Source organism: Crocodylus porosus, unplaced genomic scaffold, assembly GCF_001723895.1.
Source record: "Crocodylus porosus isolate Cpor-Errol unplaced genomic scaffold, CroPor_comp1, whole genome shotgun sequence".
In the NCBI taxonomy this organism is placed as follows: domain Eukaryota; kingdom Metazoa; phylum Chordata; order Crocodylia; family Crocodylidae; genus Crocodylus; species Crocodylus porosus.
The window spans coordinates 2,155,755-2,168,783 of record NW_017728921.1 but is presented as its reverse complement, the minus strand read 5'-3'; the positions used below and the strand labels follow the sequence as shown (position 1 = coordinate 2,168,783).

Genomic DNA, 13,029 nt, shown 5'->3' with positions numbered 1-13,029 from the left:
CTTCACGGTCAGGGCAGCTGGGATCTGGAACCAGCTTCCTAGAGAAGTGGTGCTGGCTCCTACCCTGGGGGTGTTTAAGAGGAGGTTGGATGAACATCTTGCTGGGGTCGTTTGACCCCAGTATTATTTCCTGCCATGGCGGGGGGTCGGACTAGATGATCTATTCAGGTCTCTTCCGACCCTAGAAACTATGAAACTAATTTGTATAAATATCCAACCCTGCTCTTTCCATTACATAAGATATGTTTCTTTTTGGATTACAATAATATAACCACTGTATTAAAATAATACTCTGCTGACTTGTTCGAAATAGAAGCTGGAACAATATGCCACCATTCATGTAATTTGACATTACCATGTCAGTTTTTAAATATTGATGAAGTTAGAATTTTACTGAGTGAGTCCAGATATGGAGGTTTGCAATATCATATTTTTGTGAAGAGATGTGAACAATTTTCACACGACCCCTTGGAAGTATTGTTGTTTATTATTATTGTTTATTATTGTTGTTTACAAATTTCTTTGGTATATACCAGTGGTTTTGAAACTTTTTTTTTTTTTGTGGACCACTTGAAAATTGCTGAGGGTCTCAGTGGACCACTTAAACATTTTTTTGTTCTACAAATCAAAGCACATGACTCATATTTTAATATCAGTAGTCTTACCAAGTACAGATATTCTTGATTGTTCTGCAGCCTTTCTGCAGACCACCTGAATGGAGCTTGTGGGCCAGTGGTGGTTCATGGACCACAGTCTGAGAACCTCTGGTATATACTATTTTGCTTAATTGTGTTTTCCTGGTTATTTAAGCACGATCTTTAGACTTACTGTCAGTTTCCAGGTCACTGGAATTCAAACTGGTTGTAGTTTATATTAACCAAGCAAAAACAAAGACCCAAATGGCCAGTCCTTGATGAATTTGCCCATGGCATTGATAGCCTGGGCATTACTTGGGTTGCTTGTGTGCATCAACTGTTTCATGTGTTATGTGTACATCTGGTCCAGCTGCCATTGGCAGTTCAGTGAGACTGACTAACTCTGCCCTTAGTATGATCCAGCAAATCACTCCTGTCCCTGCTTCTTGAAAAAGCAGTGGCTTTGCCCTGTGGTAGTGTTGACTAGTAAGTCCGCAGGCAAGTGTAACTCACTTGATCCAGTTTCATGCCTGGAATGTGCTTTAATTGGAAAGAGGTGTCTTAAGCAACGTCTTAAGTCAAAGCTTTGTGACAGTGTATATGTTAAGTATGCAGTGTCTCTGGATCCTCGGTGAAAATAGGTCATAGAAATGTCCTTTTTGGTAACATCATCATTCACATATGCAATTGCAGGATTCTTCTTGACAGCACATTTTTTTTTCTAGGGTGTTGTCTAGTTTATTTTACATGTCTGAAGCTCTGGGCTTCCATAACTTGCATTGGGATATGGCTTACAGTTTAACTGATACCGTGTATAGATTCTCTCCTTATTATCAGTGTCTTAAATTGGTCTTTTATTAATCAATTACCACGTTGTAGCTAAAGTCTATAATTTTACCCTGGTAGTTGTAGTCCTGTTTCTGGTCCTACTTCTTTGTAAATAATTCCTTGCCATATGCACCTTGTCATATCTTTGTCTTTATTTACCACTTAACCAAGGTCTACATATTTTTGATCTTATACTCTTCTCTTATAAATCAGTCATTCAAGCCTCCAGTCATTTTGTCGCTATTCTCTGAATTCTTTACAGCTGTCAGTATGTGCCTGATACTGAAGTGCCCAGAAATGGAAACAGTATTCTAAGTGTTGTCTCCTCTGAGTTCCACAGCAAGGAATCATCACTTAATTGCTCTGTGATATTATGCTTTTGTTAGAACTGGCCTTTTTGATTGCCATTTTGTATTGAACATTCATATCTTACTGCTCTTTCAAGGGAGTAAGAGATCACTCGGGTCTCTTTAGTTTTCTCCATCTTTATTTAGTATTTGTTTTTGCATGGACTAGCTTTCCTTAGGTGTTAGCTTATATTTTTTTCCAAGATGAATCTAAATTTATTTTCTAGCCATATTTCTCAACTCCCTCTGTCCCCTGTTCTTTTTCTACCCACGCAGACTTTCACACTGCCTCTCAGCTTAGGATCATTGGTGGGCAACTCATTAGATAAGTACTCTGTGTACTGCCTTCTATCTAACTATGGTAGTATTTATATTATATAACAGCTAGACACCTTGGGCTCAATTCTGGCAAGTTCTGACACTCTGGTTTCAATCCTCAATTGCAGTAAATGACTGCCCACGTGTAAAATTAAGCAGGTACTTAAGTGCTTTATTTGCTGCTCAGTATCTAGCAAGATTAAGCCCAAAGTGTTTAGATCAAGATTCTTGTAAAACCTGTATTTTTATTCTCTGATCAATCCCTTCCCTCCTTGGGCTGGCAGGGGAACACAGACAGCATAGTCGTACTTAGGGTTCAGAAGAGCCATATGTTAACTGTTACTGATGGGATGCATGGATTGGATCCATCAGGAGCCAGTCAAAACTTTCAGAGTTGGAAATGTTGGCAGCAATATGTATCACTAAGGAAAAGGTAAAAACACTGTCAAGTAAAAGATTATTCAGTGAAATAAATCCAAACTTGTCTCTGCTTTATAAATTGATTATTTGATATATGAAGACTCCCTTAAAGATCGGTAATATGAACACAGGATTTGTGTGTCTGTTGTATTACTAATGAAGCAACATAGTGTTATGAAATCTCTCATACACAGAGCTGGCTTTGTAGGTCTGCTTTTCTTTGTGTCTTTTAGTATGAAGAACTGATGGAAGCATTTAAAAACCTACATAAGGAATGTGAGCAACTGAAGGCATCAGGTTTTTCCACAGCAGAAATAAGAAGGGTAAATAAAAAAAAAATCTTCATTGAATTGTAACATTTAGTGCTGGGTTTGTCTAAGTTCTCTTTAATTTTTTTCAGCCCCATAGACCAACTGCAGTACCTAGACTGTGCAGGTTAGCACTAACAGATGCTGCAGCTGCTACATTCTGAACAGGGCTAGTTCTCTCTTGGCAAAGGTAGTAAAATATCCAAGGTCATGCCCAAAACTGGATCTTCTGCAGCAGGTTGGGGAGCAAGGTTGCCAAGATACAGAATTGACCTCAATAGTAATGTACATACTTTTTAATGTTAACACTGTATTGCCCTCTGTGCACACATTGGTTTCAAACCTCTTGCTTTTGTCATGTAGGCTAACCTTTTCAGAGGTGCCTAAGTGACTTAATAACTTAAATTATTGGAAATCAACCAAAGTATTGAAAAGTAAAGCAGATTTAAAAACAACAGTTAGCTGGAGATCATCTAAAGTAATTGTGATATCAGGTAACAATATTGTTTTAAGGCTCAATTTCAGCAAAATATCTAAGCAGATTCTTAGCTTTTCAGTGTGATTGCTTAAATGTTTAAAATTTTAAGCACATATTTAATAAGCATGGGTGGGATTTGGTACCTAAGTGTATGGGACCTGTTTTTCTTCTGCAGCAGTGTAAATCTGTGGAGTAGTATCACTCTAAAATATGGTTAAGTGAGGAAACTTATCTGACCCATGGTTTATAACCAGATGGAAACTTTTTAAACATTTTTTTTTTTTTGGAAAAATAGCAGAATGCAGCTTTCCTATATGATTTAATGCAAAATAGAATTTGGATAACTGTCTAGTGAGAGGTCTGATAGGAGATTTTAAGGACAAACATGAATCCAAAATTTGATGCTGACACAAGTTTTCTTTTTTTTTCTTAAGTTGTTTTAAATCAAAGAAATCCATGTGCTCATATTTGAGATGTGCCCACTAATGTGAGATGACACGAATGACATGCTGTCAGCTAACCTGTCCTACATAACAATGGTGGGAGTTGAGGGAGGTGAGAAAGAAAGAGATTAGATGTTGAGAGTGTATATCAATGAATTCGCAGTTGTGCTGGTACAGGCAGAGACAGTTTTCAATTTATATTAGTATAATAGAGTCTGCCCCTGGTCCTGTGATATTATTTTTGTAAATAGATTAGCCAATTTTCATTTATTTTTGCTGTTTTGTAGGATATCACTGCAATGGAAGAGGAGAAGGATCAGCTCATCAAGAGAGTGGAGCGTCTTAAGAAGAGGGTAATAAAAGAAGTAACACTGTAATATTTCAGTGTCATAAACCTTGGCTTGCAACTCTGGTTTAGGAATGCAAACAAAGATTAAGATAAACATGCTGTATATCTGGGGGAAGAATCAAATAACTAATTGACCTAAAGGGAATTTCCCTAGGCGGTAGTCCAAGGCTATTAAGGTCCTTAAGTCGAATGCCTTGCTATCATTTCTAAGTTGTAATGTATATGGAAAGGAAGTACTAAGTGGGTTTGAGAGACACACGATCGCACTCATTTACTTCTCAACTATCTGACAGTGATATGTACTGTTTATCCATTTACTGTAGGTGGAGACAGTGCAAAACCATCAACGAATGCTTGAAATAGCAAGACAGCTTCGCTTAGAGAAAGAGAGAGAAGAATCTCTGGTCCAACAGAAACAAGAACAAAAGAATCAGGTATTCATGTTAAAGTGTATATTAAAATTAGAGAAACAGATGTTGAACATTATTTGGCGTGATCCAGTAAAAATAGTAATGTTGAAGGTGATGATAGGTGACAGTGTGCATATCCTTCCAAGATCAGGAAATTGAAACCTATTTTAATAGGAATATTTTAATACTTTTCAGAACTTGGAGCTCAACCCCCCCGGAAGATCTGTAAGGTGCTTAGGTCCCTGAGATGCCACTTTCATTGTCACTTATCTTTGAAAGTGCTCTGTGCTGTAATTAAAAGAGATCAATAAATGAGTTGTTGTAACCCAATGTTGCTTTAACCTTGTTTGTATCCCTGTGTTTTTATTAGGATTTAAGTTGGGATAATGCAGGGGCATATCAAACAACATGCAGTTCTATAGGTTATACAAGTTCAAGAGCAATGGGATTTTGGCTTTCCACCTTGATGAAGATTGCATGCAGAATAATTTATTAGGAATAGTCAGAATCAGTCAGGAGGGATCTGCTGTGCTCATGGAGCAGAACAAGACATTTTAACAGTCCAACACCGTACCATGGCACAGTCTTCTATGCACTCACTAGCTGACTTCTGGCGGCTAATCTTATGAAAAGGAAGAATGTATTGAAAAGATAAAAACACAAGTTTTGAACACAGTGTTTGGAAGCAATGTGGAAATTACTGGACATTCCTTCACTGGGTGCATCCTAGCTTGAATCTGAGTTAGACCACTAATGAAATGAACTTGACATTCACCAATTTCACTTCCTAGGAGATGTTTGTGTAAGGCAAAATAATTCCATTCAGCTTGGTACCTTTTGGCAACAAGATTGGCAGAGCATTCTTAAGCTTGGCTCAGCATTGTAGTATTTGATTGTTGCAACAATTTGGCTGTATTGCAAGAGCTGCTGTAAGGATCCATGTCTAGTATCTTCCTTTGCTGCCCCTGATTGGGTGGTTTTTCTCTGTCCTTGCTTTTATGAAAAATACCCCAAAAATGTTATTTAAAATTCTTGAACAAGTTTCCTCCATAAAGAGAACATCACTTAAATATAGCTCAAGAAGCATGCATTCTTTAATAAGAACAAAAATATAACCATGCTAGGCCGATTTGTTGAAACATTTGTTTTTGTGCTCTAAGGAGATACAGTCTTTTTCTTGCGGATATGAACTTCCCAGGTGCACATTTTTCCATCTTAATAATGCTGTATTTTGAAGACATTGCTTGAATAACGAGTTTATTAATGGATCCAATTTTCTCTTAAGCTGTTCCATGCAGAGCAGAGGCTGCAAAGAGTGCAGCTCCAGCTGAAAGCCATGCATCATGCAGTACTGGATTCAAAGCCTGAGAGTAAGTAGGAACACATACATATATTTTATGTTTTTTATATTTTTGTATGAGAATCTAAGTTTTATCATGATTTATTACTTTTTAGTGCCAACAAATGTATGAGGAATTTCAGACAAAATAAATAAGAGGCACCAAAAAGCTGTGCAGCAAAAAAGCTTGCTGTGTGAATTTTAGACAGATTTGCTACAAAGAATGAGGGGAACAAGGGGTCAGATGAGGAAAGAGTGGTTAGAGCAATATAATCATGGATACTTCAATTTTAAGTAGAAGTATAGATCTGAAGCTCAATTTCTCTCAATGCATTTATATATAAGCTTAAAGAATTATGAGTTATATGCTAGTAGGAAAGATAGTGAAACCCAAGATTACCAGTGTTGTCAATGCAGAGGGACTTAAACACAGTTTGTGTTTAGAAATGTTGTGTGTAGTTAGGTCTGTGGTTGGGGAAAGAGAATATATAATAGATTTTTTTTTTTTTGTTTGAAGAATGAACAAGCTCATAAAATATTACCAAGAGTATAGACTTTTTTTTCATAGCTACTCCTTCAGCTGGAAAAATATTTGGTTGAAAAAATGTGTTTCTGTGTGTTAGGGCAGATAAGCACTGCAAGTTTTTGTGGAACCTGAAGTGAAGCCATTTCCTCATTATTTTATGGTATGCAACTCACAAATAGGACTTAAATAGAATTATTTTCTTATTGTGTAACTGTTTCCCTCCAAGTTATATTGGGCTAGAGTAGTGTCTTAGTCCATGAGTAATCCCTATGAAATCAGTGGGACTTCTCATTGACCATATGGAGGCAAGGTAAGCGCATGGTTTGTTCCATCTCCAAAGGCCGTGGCAGTACAACGTTTAGTTTTCTCAGACTGAGCGCTGTATAGAGGAAAGTAAGTAGGATGGTCTTAGGGTTAGAGAACAAAACATGATATCAGATCTGATGTCAGTTCCACTTTTGGCTGTGCTGTCTGTGACCTTTGGAAATCCCTTTACTGCTCATCTTTCTCTTCTGCATCAAGACAACAATAACTCCTTGAAGGATTGATTAGAGACATAATACATTGTTTCTTGTCATTAACGGTCAAATTCTCTGCTGTACAGAGAATGTAGTACCTTGATTAAACGGGTAATGAGCTTTGAGATTACCCTTTTCAGAAGAGTGAGTTTCATCCTGAAATGGTGGTGATATCAGATGCAGTCTGGTCCAGAATTGCTGACTATTATTATGATGGCATTGGCCATAAGAGTTACAGCCTCAATCCTGCCATTGTTCCCAGACTTCTGTGCCCATACAGAGGCTGTTGAGATCACTTGGAAGTCTGCACACATGCAGGGTTCCTCCTACACAAATGGAATTGGGCTGCTGGTATATTTATAGATTCGTGTATAGCCGAATAAAGCTTCTCCCTTCCCCTTCAAGTACTTTTAATATGTCAGTTGTATCAGCTGGTTAAAGTTCTAGGACATCAAATCCTTTCTCAAAATGCAGGGTTTCCAGTTACCGTAGTGGTGCATTCTTATCTTAAAATGCACCGTCTCCTTTGAATTCATAGGAATGGTTCATAATTGTCCAGCCTGCTTAGATACAGAAGTAACAGGCACCTTGGCTGGATCACAGAAATGATGTAAGACGACATATAAAGGAGGTCTATTTCACATACTTTTAAAATAAACGAATGTGGAGTTAGATTTTGTTTTGCACAGTAGATTAACAGTATGAGAGGACCAGTGTCCTCATTTTTCAGTTTGATGTCTTTTTTTTTTTTAAATTCCTCCTAGAAGCACACTGGATAAGATAACATTAGTACACAATTATGGATTGGGGGGCTGGATGATGCAGTGATTTGTAATTTTCTTCAAATTGGCTGACATCTACAAGAGTTAGATAAATGGGATAGGAATTAAGTCTTAACATGGTAATATTCAACAGGATGATATTGAAGGATTTCAATTTATATGGCTAAAAAAGGATAAAGTGGTGATGGCATACCAGCTCATGAACTGCAAAGGGAACTGAAAAGTTATTTGAACTGCATGCTTTGTTCAAAGAGAGCGTGTAAATTTTGTAACCTTTCCATTTTCTCAGTAGCGGTACTCAGCTACGAGACAGTTTATGTAGCAAAGCTGGGTCAACATTTCTGCATCAGTTCCAGGTTGGTTGTTTGTTCTGGGTTTTTTTTTTTAAGGCCGGTGGAAACTTGATGGTTTGGTTCAATCTTAGTGGACAGAACTGAAGGCAGTCTGACAAGGTCTGTGAAACTAATTTAATTCTTGAAATGAAAACCCAGATTAAGATTGAACTACTTCAGTTTTTGTCTTGTTTGCAAGGAAGAATTTTGGAAATTCAGAGCTAAATCTTGGAGCTTTTACTTAAGTAAACACCCTGCTGAAATGTTATGTGAGGAAAGACTCCAACATTCAGCTTTCTTATTGTCTCTGTACCAGTCCAAAGGTAGTGCCTTCTACACAATGACCAATGAGATTTATTATTTTATTTTTATTTTTTAGAGAATTGAAATTATAGAAGAACAAGTGTAATAAGTAAGGTTCAATTTATGTTCAAAGCTTTGTTGGTCTGTAGTTGGAGCTCTTTTATCTCATTAAAAAAAATTATCTTTGGCTGCAGCTCCTGTAGTTAAGCTGTACACTCAGGTCATTTTGAATCCATGCCAGTTTTACAGACTATCTGAAAGCAGTAGATTCTCACTGAAGGTTAAGTATTTATCCCTTAAATCATTCTCCACTTATAGTCCTTATCAGATTCCTTCTTTTCTGACACAAGAGGAATAAATCTATGTAAAGTTGCTGTTAAGGAGCACATAAAGTGGAAGTGTTCTTTATGCACACTGCTGAGATCAGGTTTTTGATTACTTCATCTCCATGTTGGGATTAATTTAAGATGAAGTTTCTTTTAAAGAGAGCTTAGAATCGTAGAACTAGGACACCTTTTTTTCTAACTGTATCAATATGCAGTTAGTATCAGTATAATTCTTCTTTGCCAGGAAAATATTGCAGCTAATGATTGCTAGCTTTTTTCTTTTAGAAGTAAAAAATCTAGAATACACGTACTGGACCATGAATAATGAGTGAATGCTGAAATTTTTTTTGTACATTAGTACATTAGTAACATTAACATTGGTTTAAAATGAATACTGCCACCCTTTTTAATTTAGTTCAGCATGTCTTTTTATGTTGCTTAACTATAGAGGCAGTTGCTGCTGTTAGTTTTAAAATAAGTTACATGAACTTGCAGTTTCTGATATTTTAACCAGGACATGACATAGCATTTTGTTGATAGTCACAAGTAGTAGAGAGGCTTGAAAAATCTAACTCATGCTTTCTCAGCAAGATTGTCCTCTTGCTTTGAATATCTCTGCTGGCACAGATACAAATTGTTAACGCCAGGAAGTGAACTGAATTACTTAAATTCTTGGTTGTGGTCCACTGTACAGAACACTATTGTTCATTTCGCTGGCACAGGTGCTGGGATGTGAATGACTTTAAATATTGATTGAAGTAATGTGTTAAGGTGACTATTGTTGATAAACAGCAAATGGGAAGCTGAGGTACTTGGTTAAATTTATACATAGAAATAAGATTGGGTTACGTACTTAGAAAAGACATCATTAAAAGAGGAATTATGTAAACTGTAGCTAACATTTATGTCTCTTTACAGTTGATAAAAAAAGACACTTAAGCGGCTCTTATTAAAATATTACAAACAAGTACTTTTAATAGTTTTAATGGGAATGTATTTTATCAATACAGTTTCAAATGTATATCTGTATTTTTGGTCTGTTAAATTCTATTTCCCAGCTTTTAGGACCAAATTCCCCCCACTGGCGCACACGTCCATCTCCTGTGGAAGTCAAAGATGCTGTAAGGTAGACTCTTGCTCTGAGGAAGATATGAGAGTTAATCTGAAAGAAAGCATGTCATTGCTGCGTTTTGGGGCTTGTTGCTCGGGTTTCATGAAAGAGCTGTTTGAGCTTGTATTGGCAAAGAAATATTCTTTACGGCTTTTTAAAATATATTTGCAGTGAAATGAAGTCGTTGATATTTGGATTAAGGATTTTTTTTCCACATATCTTTCCTACTTAACTTTACTTATTTAAAAGTTGTTTGTAAAGTCATACTATGATTCTTATGCAGGTCTTCTCTTTCATCATATCTCAATGGGCTTGGCTTAGGACATTTCTTTGACAATAGGGACTGAAAATAATGGCTGCTCCTTGGAGTCTTTCATCAAGAGCAGAACAGTTCTATACCTGTTTCAGACTGTGGCCCAAAACCTTCATATAAGGCATCTTGTTAACTTCAGCGGGCTTCATTACGGGCCCGCAGAACACAGGTCTGTGATGTGCATGCACTGTTCTGCTGCTCTTTAACAGAACTGCAGCAGTTCTCTTACATTTAAAATAATACGCAACTGTGGAGGTGGAGGAAGGATTTACTGCTAATAATCTAAGACCATTTGGAACGAATTTTTTCCCCTGTTAAAGTCAATGGCAAAATTCCCATTGACTTCAGCTAAAATAGGATAGGACACTAAATAGCAGATAATGCTTGTTAGCCCATTCTTAGTATGTCCCATTGTGCTTAAACTTTGTGTGCGGAAATTAATGTAATGTAGCAGTAGATAGCACATACTGCAATACAGAGACATAATTAGGGCAGGAATGTCAAACTCAACTGGCCTCGTGGACTGGATGAAGGACATGGGCCCAGTCTGTGAGCTGGATCCTGCCCATAGGCCTGGTACGGGGGTACCTGTAAACCAACTGTGTGTGTTTTTTGCAGTTTGTGCAATTGCTCCAACCCTGTTTGCCATATGCAGCATGCTCCAGCTCCAGCCCTGTGCAGGGCATGCAGTGCATGCAGGGCCCATGCCAGACTGACCCTGCACACTGGATTTTGCACACAGGGCTGGTCTGTGGGTCAGATCCAGCATGCAGGGCTCTCTGATGCAAGCACCACATACAGTACATGTCCTAGCATGGCCCTGTGTGCTGCATGCAGCAGAAGCTAGCTGTCACAACACACAGAGCGCAGGGCCAGTCTGCGGTATGCACTACATGTAGTGCCTGTGCCAGACTGACCCAGCAAAGTGGATCTAGCACAGAGCGCCCAACTATGGGCCTGATCCGGACCAGCCCCAGATCCAATGTGCAAGGCTGGACCAGCATGGGTGCTGCATGCAGCCAACACCCCAGACCATCCCTTCCCTGGGTGCAGCCTGCATCACATGGGCTGCATCCAGTGGACAAGACAGCAGTGAAATAAGTCATATAAGTAAGAGTTGAATCCTTAATAAGTCATTGCTTAATTTTTTCATTTTCAAATAGGCTATTTGCACCCGCGGAAGTGCTTGCATACCTGTTTCTGTGTACGCTGAAGAGTTGGCTTAGTCAGGTGTATATGCAATAGTAGGTGCAGAAATGGCAGTAAATCATGACACACCTGAAACAATGGTCTTTGTTATTGTCTTCATGCACTGAACCTGAGAACAGAAGCAAATCTGGATTTAGGTTCATTAATAGAACCAGTGCAGGGAAAGTTGCCCAATTCCTTCATGACCGAGCAGGCATAAATAACTCTTTCCCTGTTCCTTTCTTATAATAATAATAATAATAATGAAAAAGATGCCTGAATGGAAAACATGAGGAATTGCTGTAATAGCTTTTCACATGTAAATACATGGTTGGCAAAACTTGACTGAAATAACCTTAGGGCACCGAACCAAATTTACTGTGTAGTTTACGTCTGTAGATTCTGTAAACTATAAAGTCAGAGTTAAAAAAAAACTAAAAACAAGGTTTTGAAGTATGTAATGGAAAGATTTAAGGACATTTCCTTATCTGCCCTCTAGCTTGGGAATTCAGGGGAAAAAAACAACATTCACTGGATACACTGAAAACCCACTATATTTTTTTTTTAAAGTTTTAGTTGAACTACAGAAATAGCTTTTAGGTAGTTATTTTACCATATGCTTAATCCTACAGAGAGTAAAATATTCCAGAATTATTTATGAAGGAAACAGTCATGAGTATTTTACATGGGCTTTCCCATCAGGTTGTCAAGTTTTGACTTGTTTCACTACTTTACTGCACCTTCAGGAGTGTTCAGCATGTAAAAAGCCATCAACATTTAGAAGAACTGTTTTGGTAATCGCTACCAGATTGTCAGAGAAATCTGTCCAAATAATAGTGGGATCATAGTCCTTCTGAGGCAAGTAGGTCCCAACTGGAATCCCTTGCATTTTCCACTCCAAAGACCCCGGGTATAGATCCCAAAAAGGATTTACAATTCCACCCCATGCTGACACTGCAGTTAAGCTCTCTGTATATGTGCAGGAGAGTGTTGTACTTGCAGGGGTGTTGGATTTAGTGAAACATTACACTCTGGCTCTCCTGCTCAGCTCTTGTGAATGGCTGGGTGACAATTAAATGCAGCACTTTAATAAATAAATAAAAAGCTAACCCTGATGTGTGTGGTGTCATGTACTTTCTCTCTCATTCAGGGATGTGATGTAAGGAATGCAATATGCTTAATGGCTGCTGCTTGGGCCTGTATATTATAGTCACGGCATTCACAAAAGGAGTGACACTGTTAAGTCAAAGGCCCTTTTCCTGGGCTTGTAGCTCATTTTGTTTTGACTTTCTACCACTGCTGGAGATGAGGTCCCCAGACTCTTCCTGAAACAGCCAAAAAGGAGGAGAGCTGACTCCATCCAAGGTCCCACTGTCTGCTTCCTGTACTTGCATCCGTATTTGAGCAACATCCTTTGTGTCCATAGCTCTCAGCGTTTTCTTTACATGTGTGCAATAAGTAGAACAGGCAGGAATTTGAATTTTTCTCTGCCTAGTTAATTTAATAGTTTCTCTAAAATCTTTGACAACTCTGGGAAGATTACAGCTTTTAAAGCAGTTTGCAGGTAAGGTGCATACTCACAGCACCAGTATTTTTTTTCTTGTTTCTGCCCATCAGGATTCATAGATTCATAGATTCATAGATGCTAGGGTCGGAAGGGACCTCAATGGATCATCGAGTCCGACCTCCTGCATAAGCAGGAAAGAGTGCTGGGCCTACATTACCCCAGCTAGATACACATCCAACCTTCTCTTG

The 13,029-nt window shown here is 38.2% G+C and overlaps 1 protein-coding gene across 2 annotated transcripts in view; it reads left to right on the top strand.

Annotated features, from left to right (window-relative positions):
* Positions 1 to 13,029, top strand: part of IFT81 (intraflagellar transport 81) — a 60,165-nt gene that overhangs the window by 4,645 nt on the left and 42,491 nt on the right. For both annotated transcript variants that reach the window (XM_019538701.1, XM_019538702.1), the window contains exons 5-8: positions 2,782 to 2,871; positions 4,065 to 4,130; positions 4,450 to 4,560; positions 5,822 to 5,906. In XM_019538701.1, the coding sequence (XP_019394246.1) occupies positions 2,782 to 2,871; positions 4,065 to 4,130; positions 4,450 to 4,560; positions 5,822 to 5,906 (352 nt within the window). The remainder of the gene's footprint in view (positions 1 to 2,781; positions 2,872 to 4,064; positions 4,131 to 4,449; positions 4,561 to 5,821; positions 5,907 to 13,029) is intronic.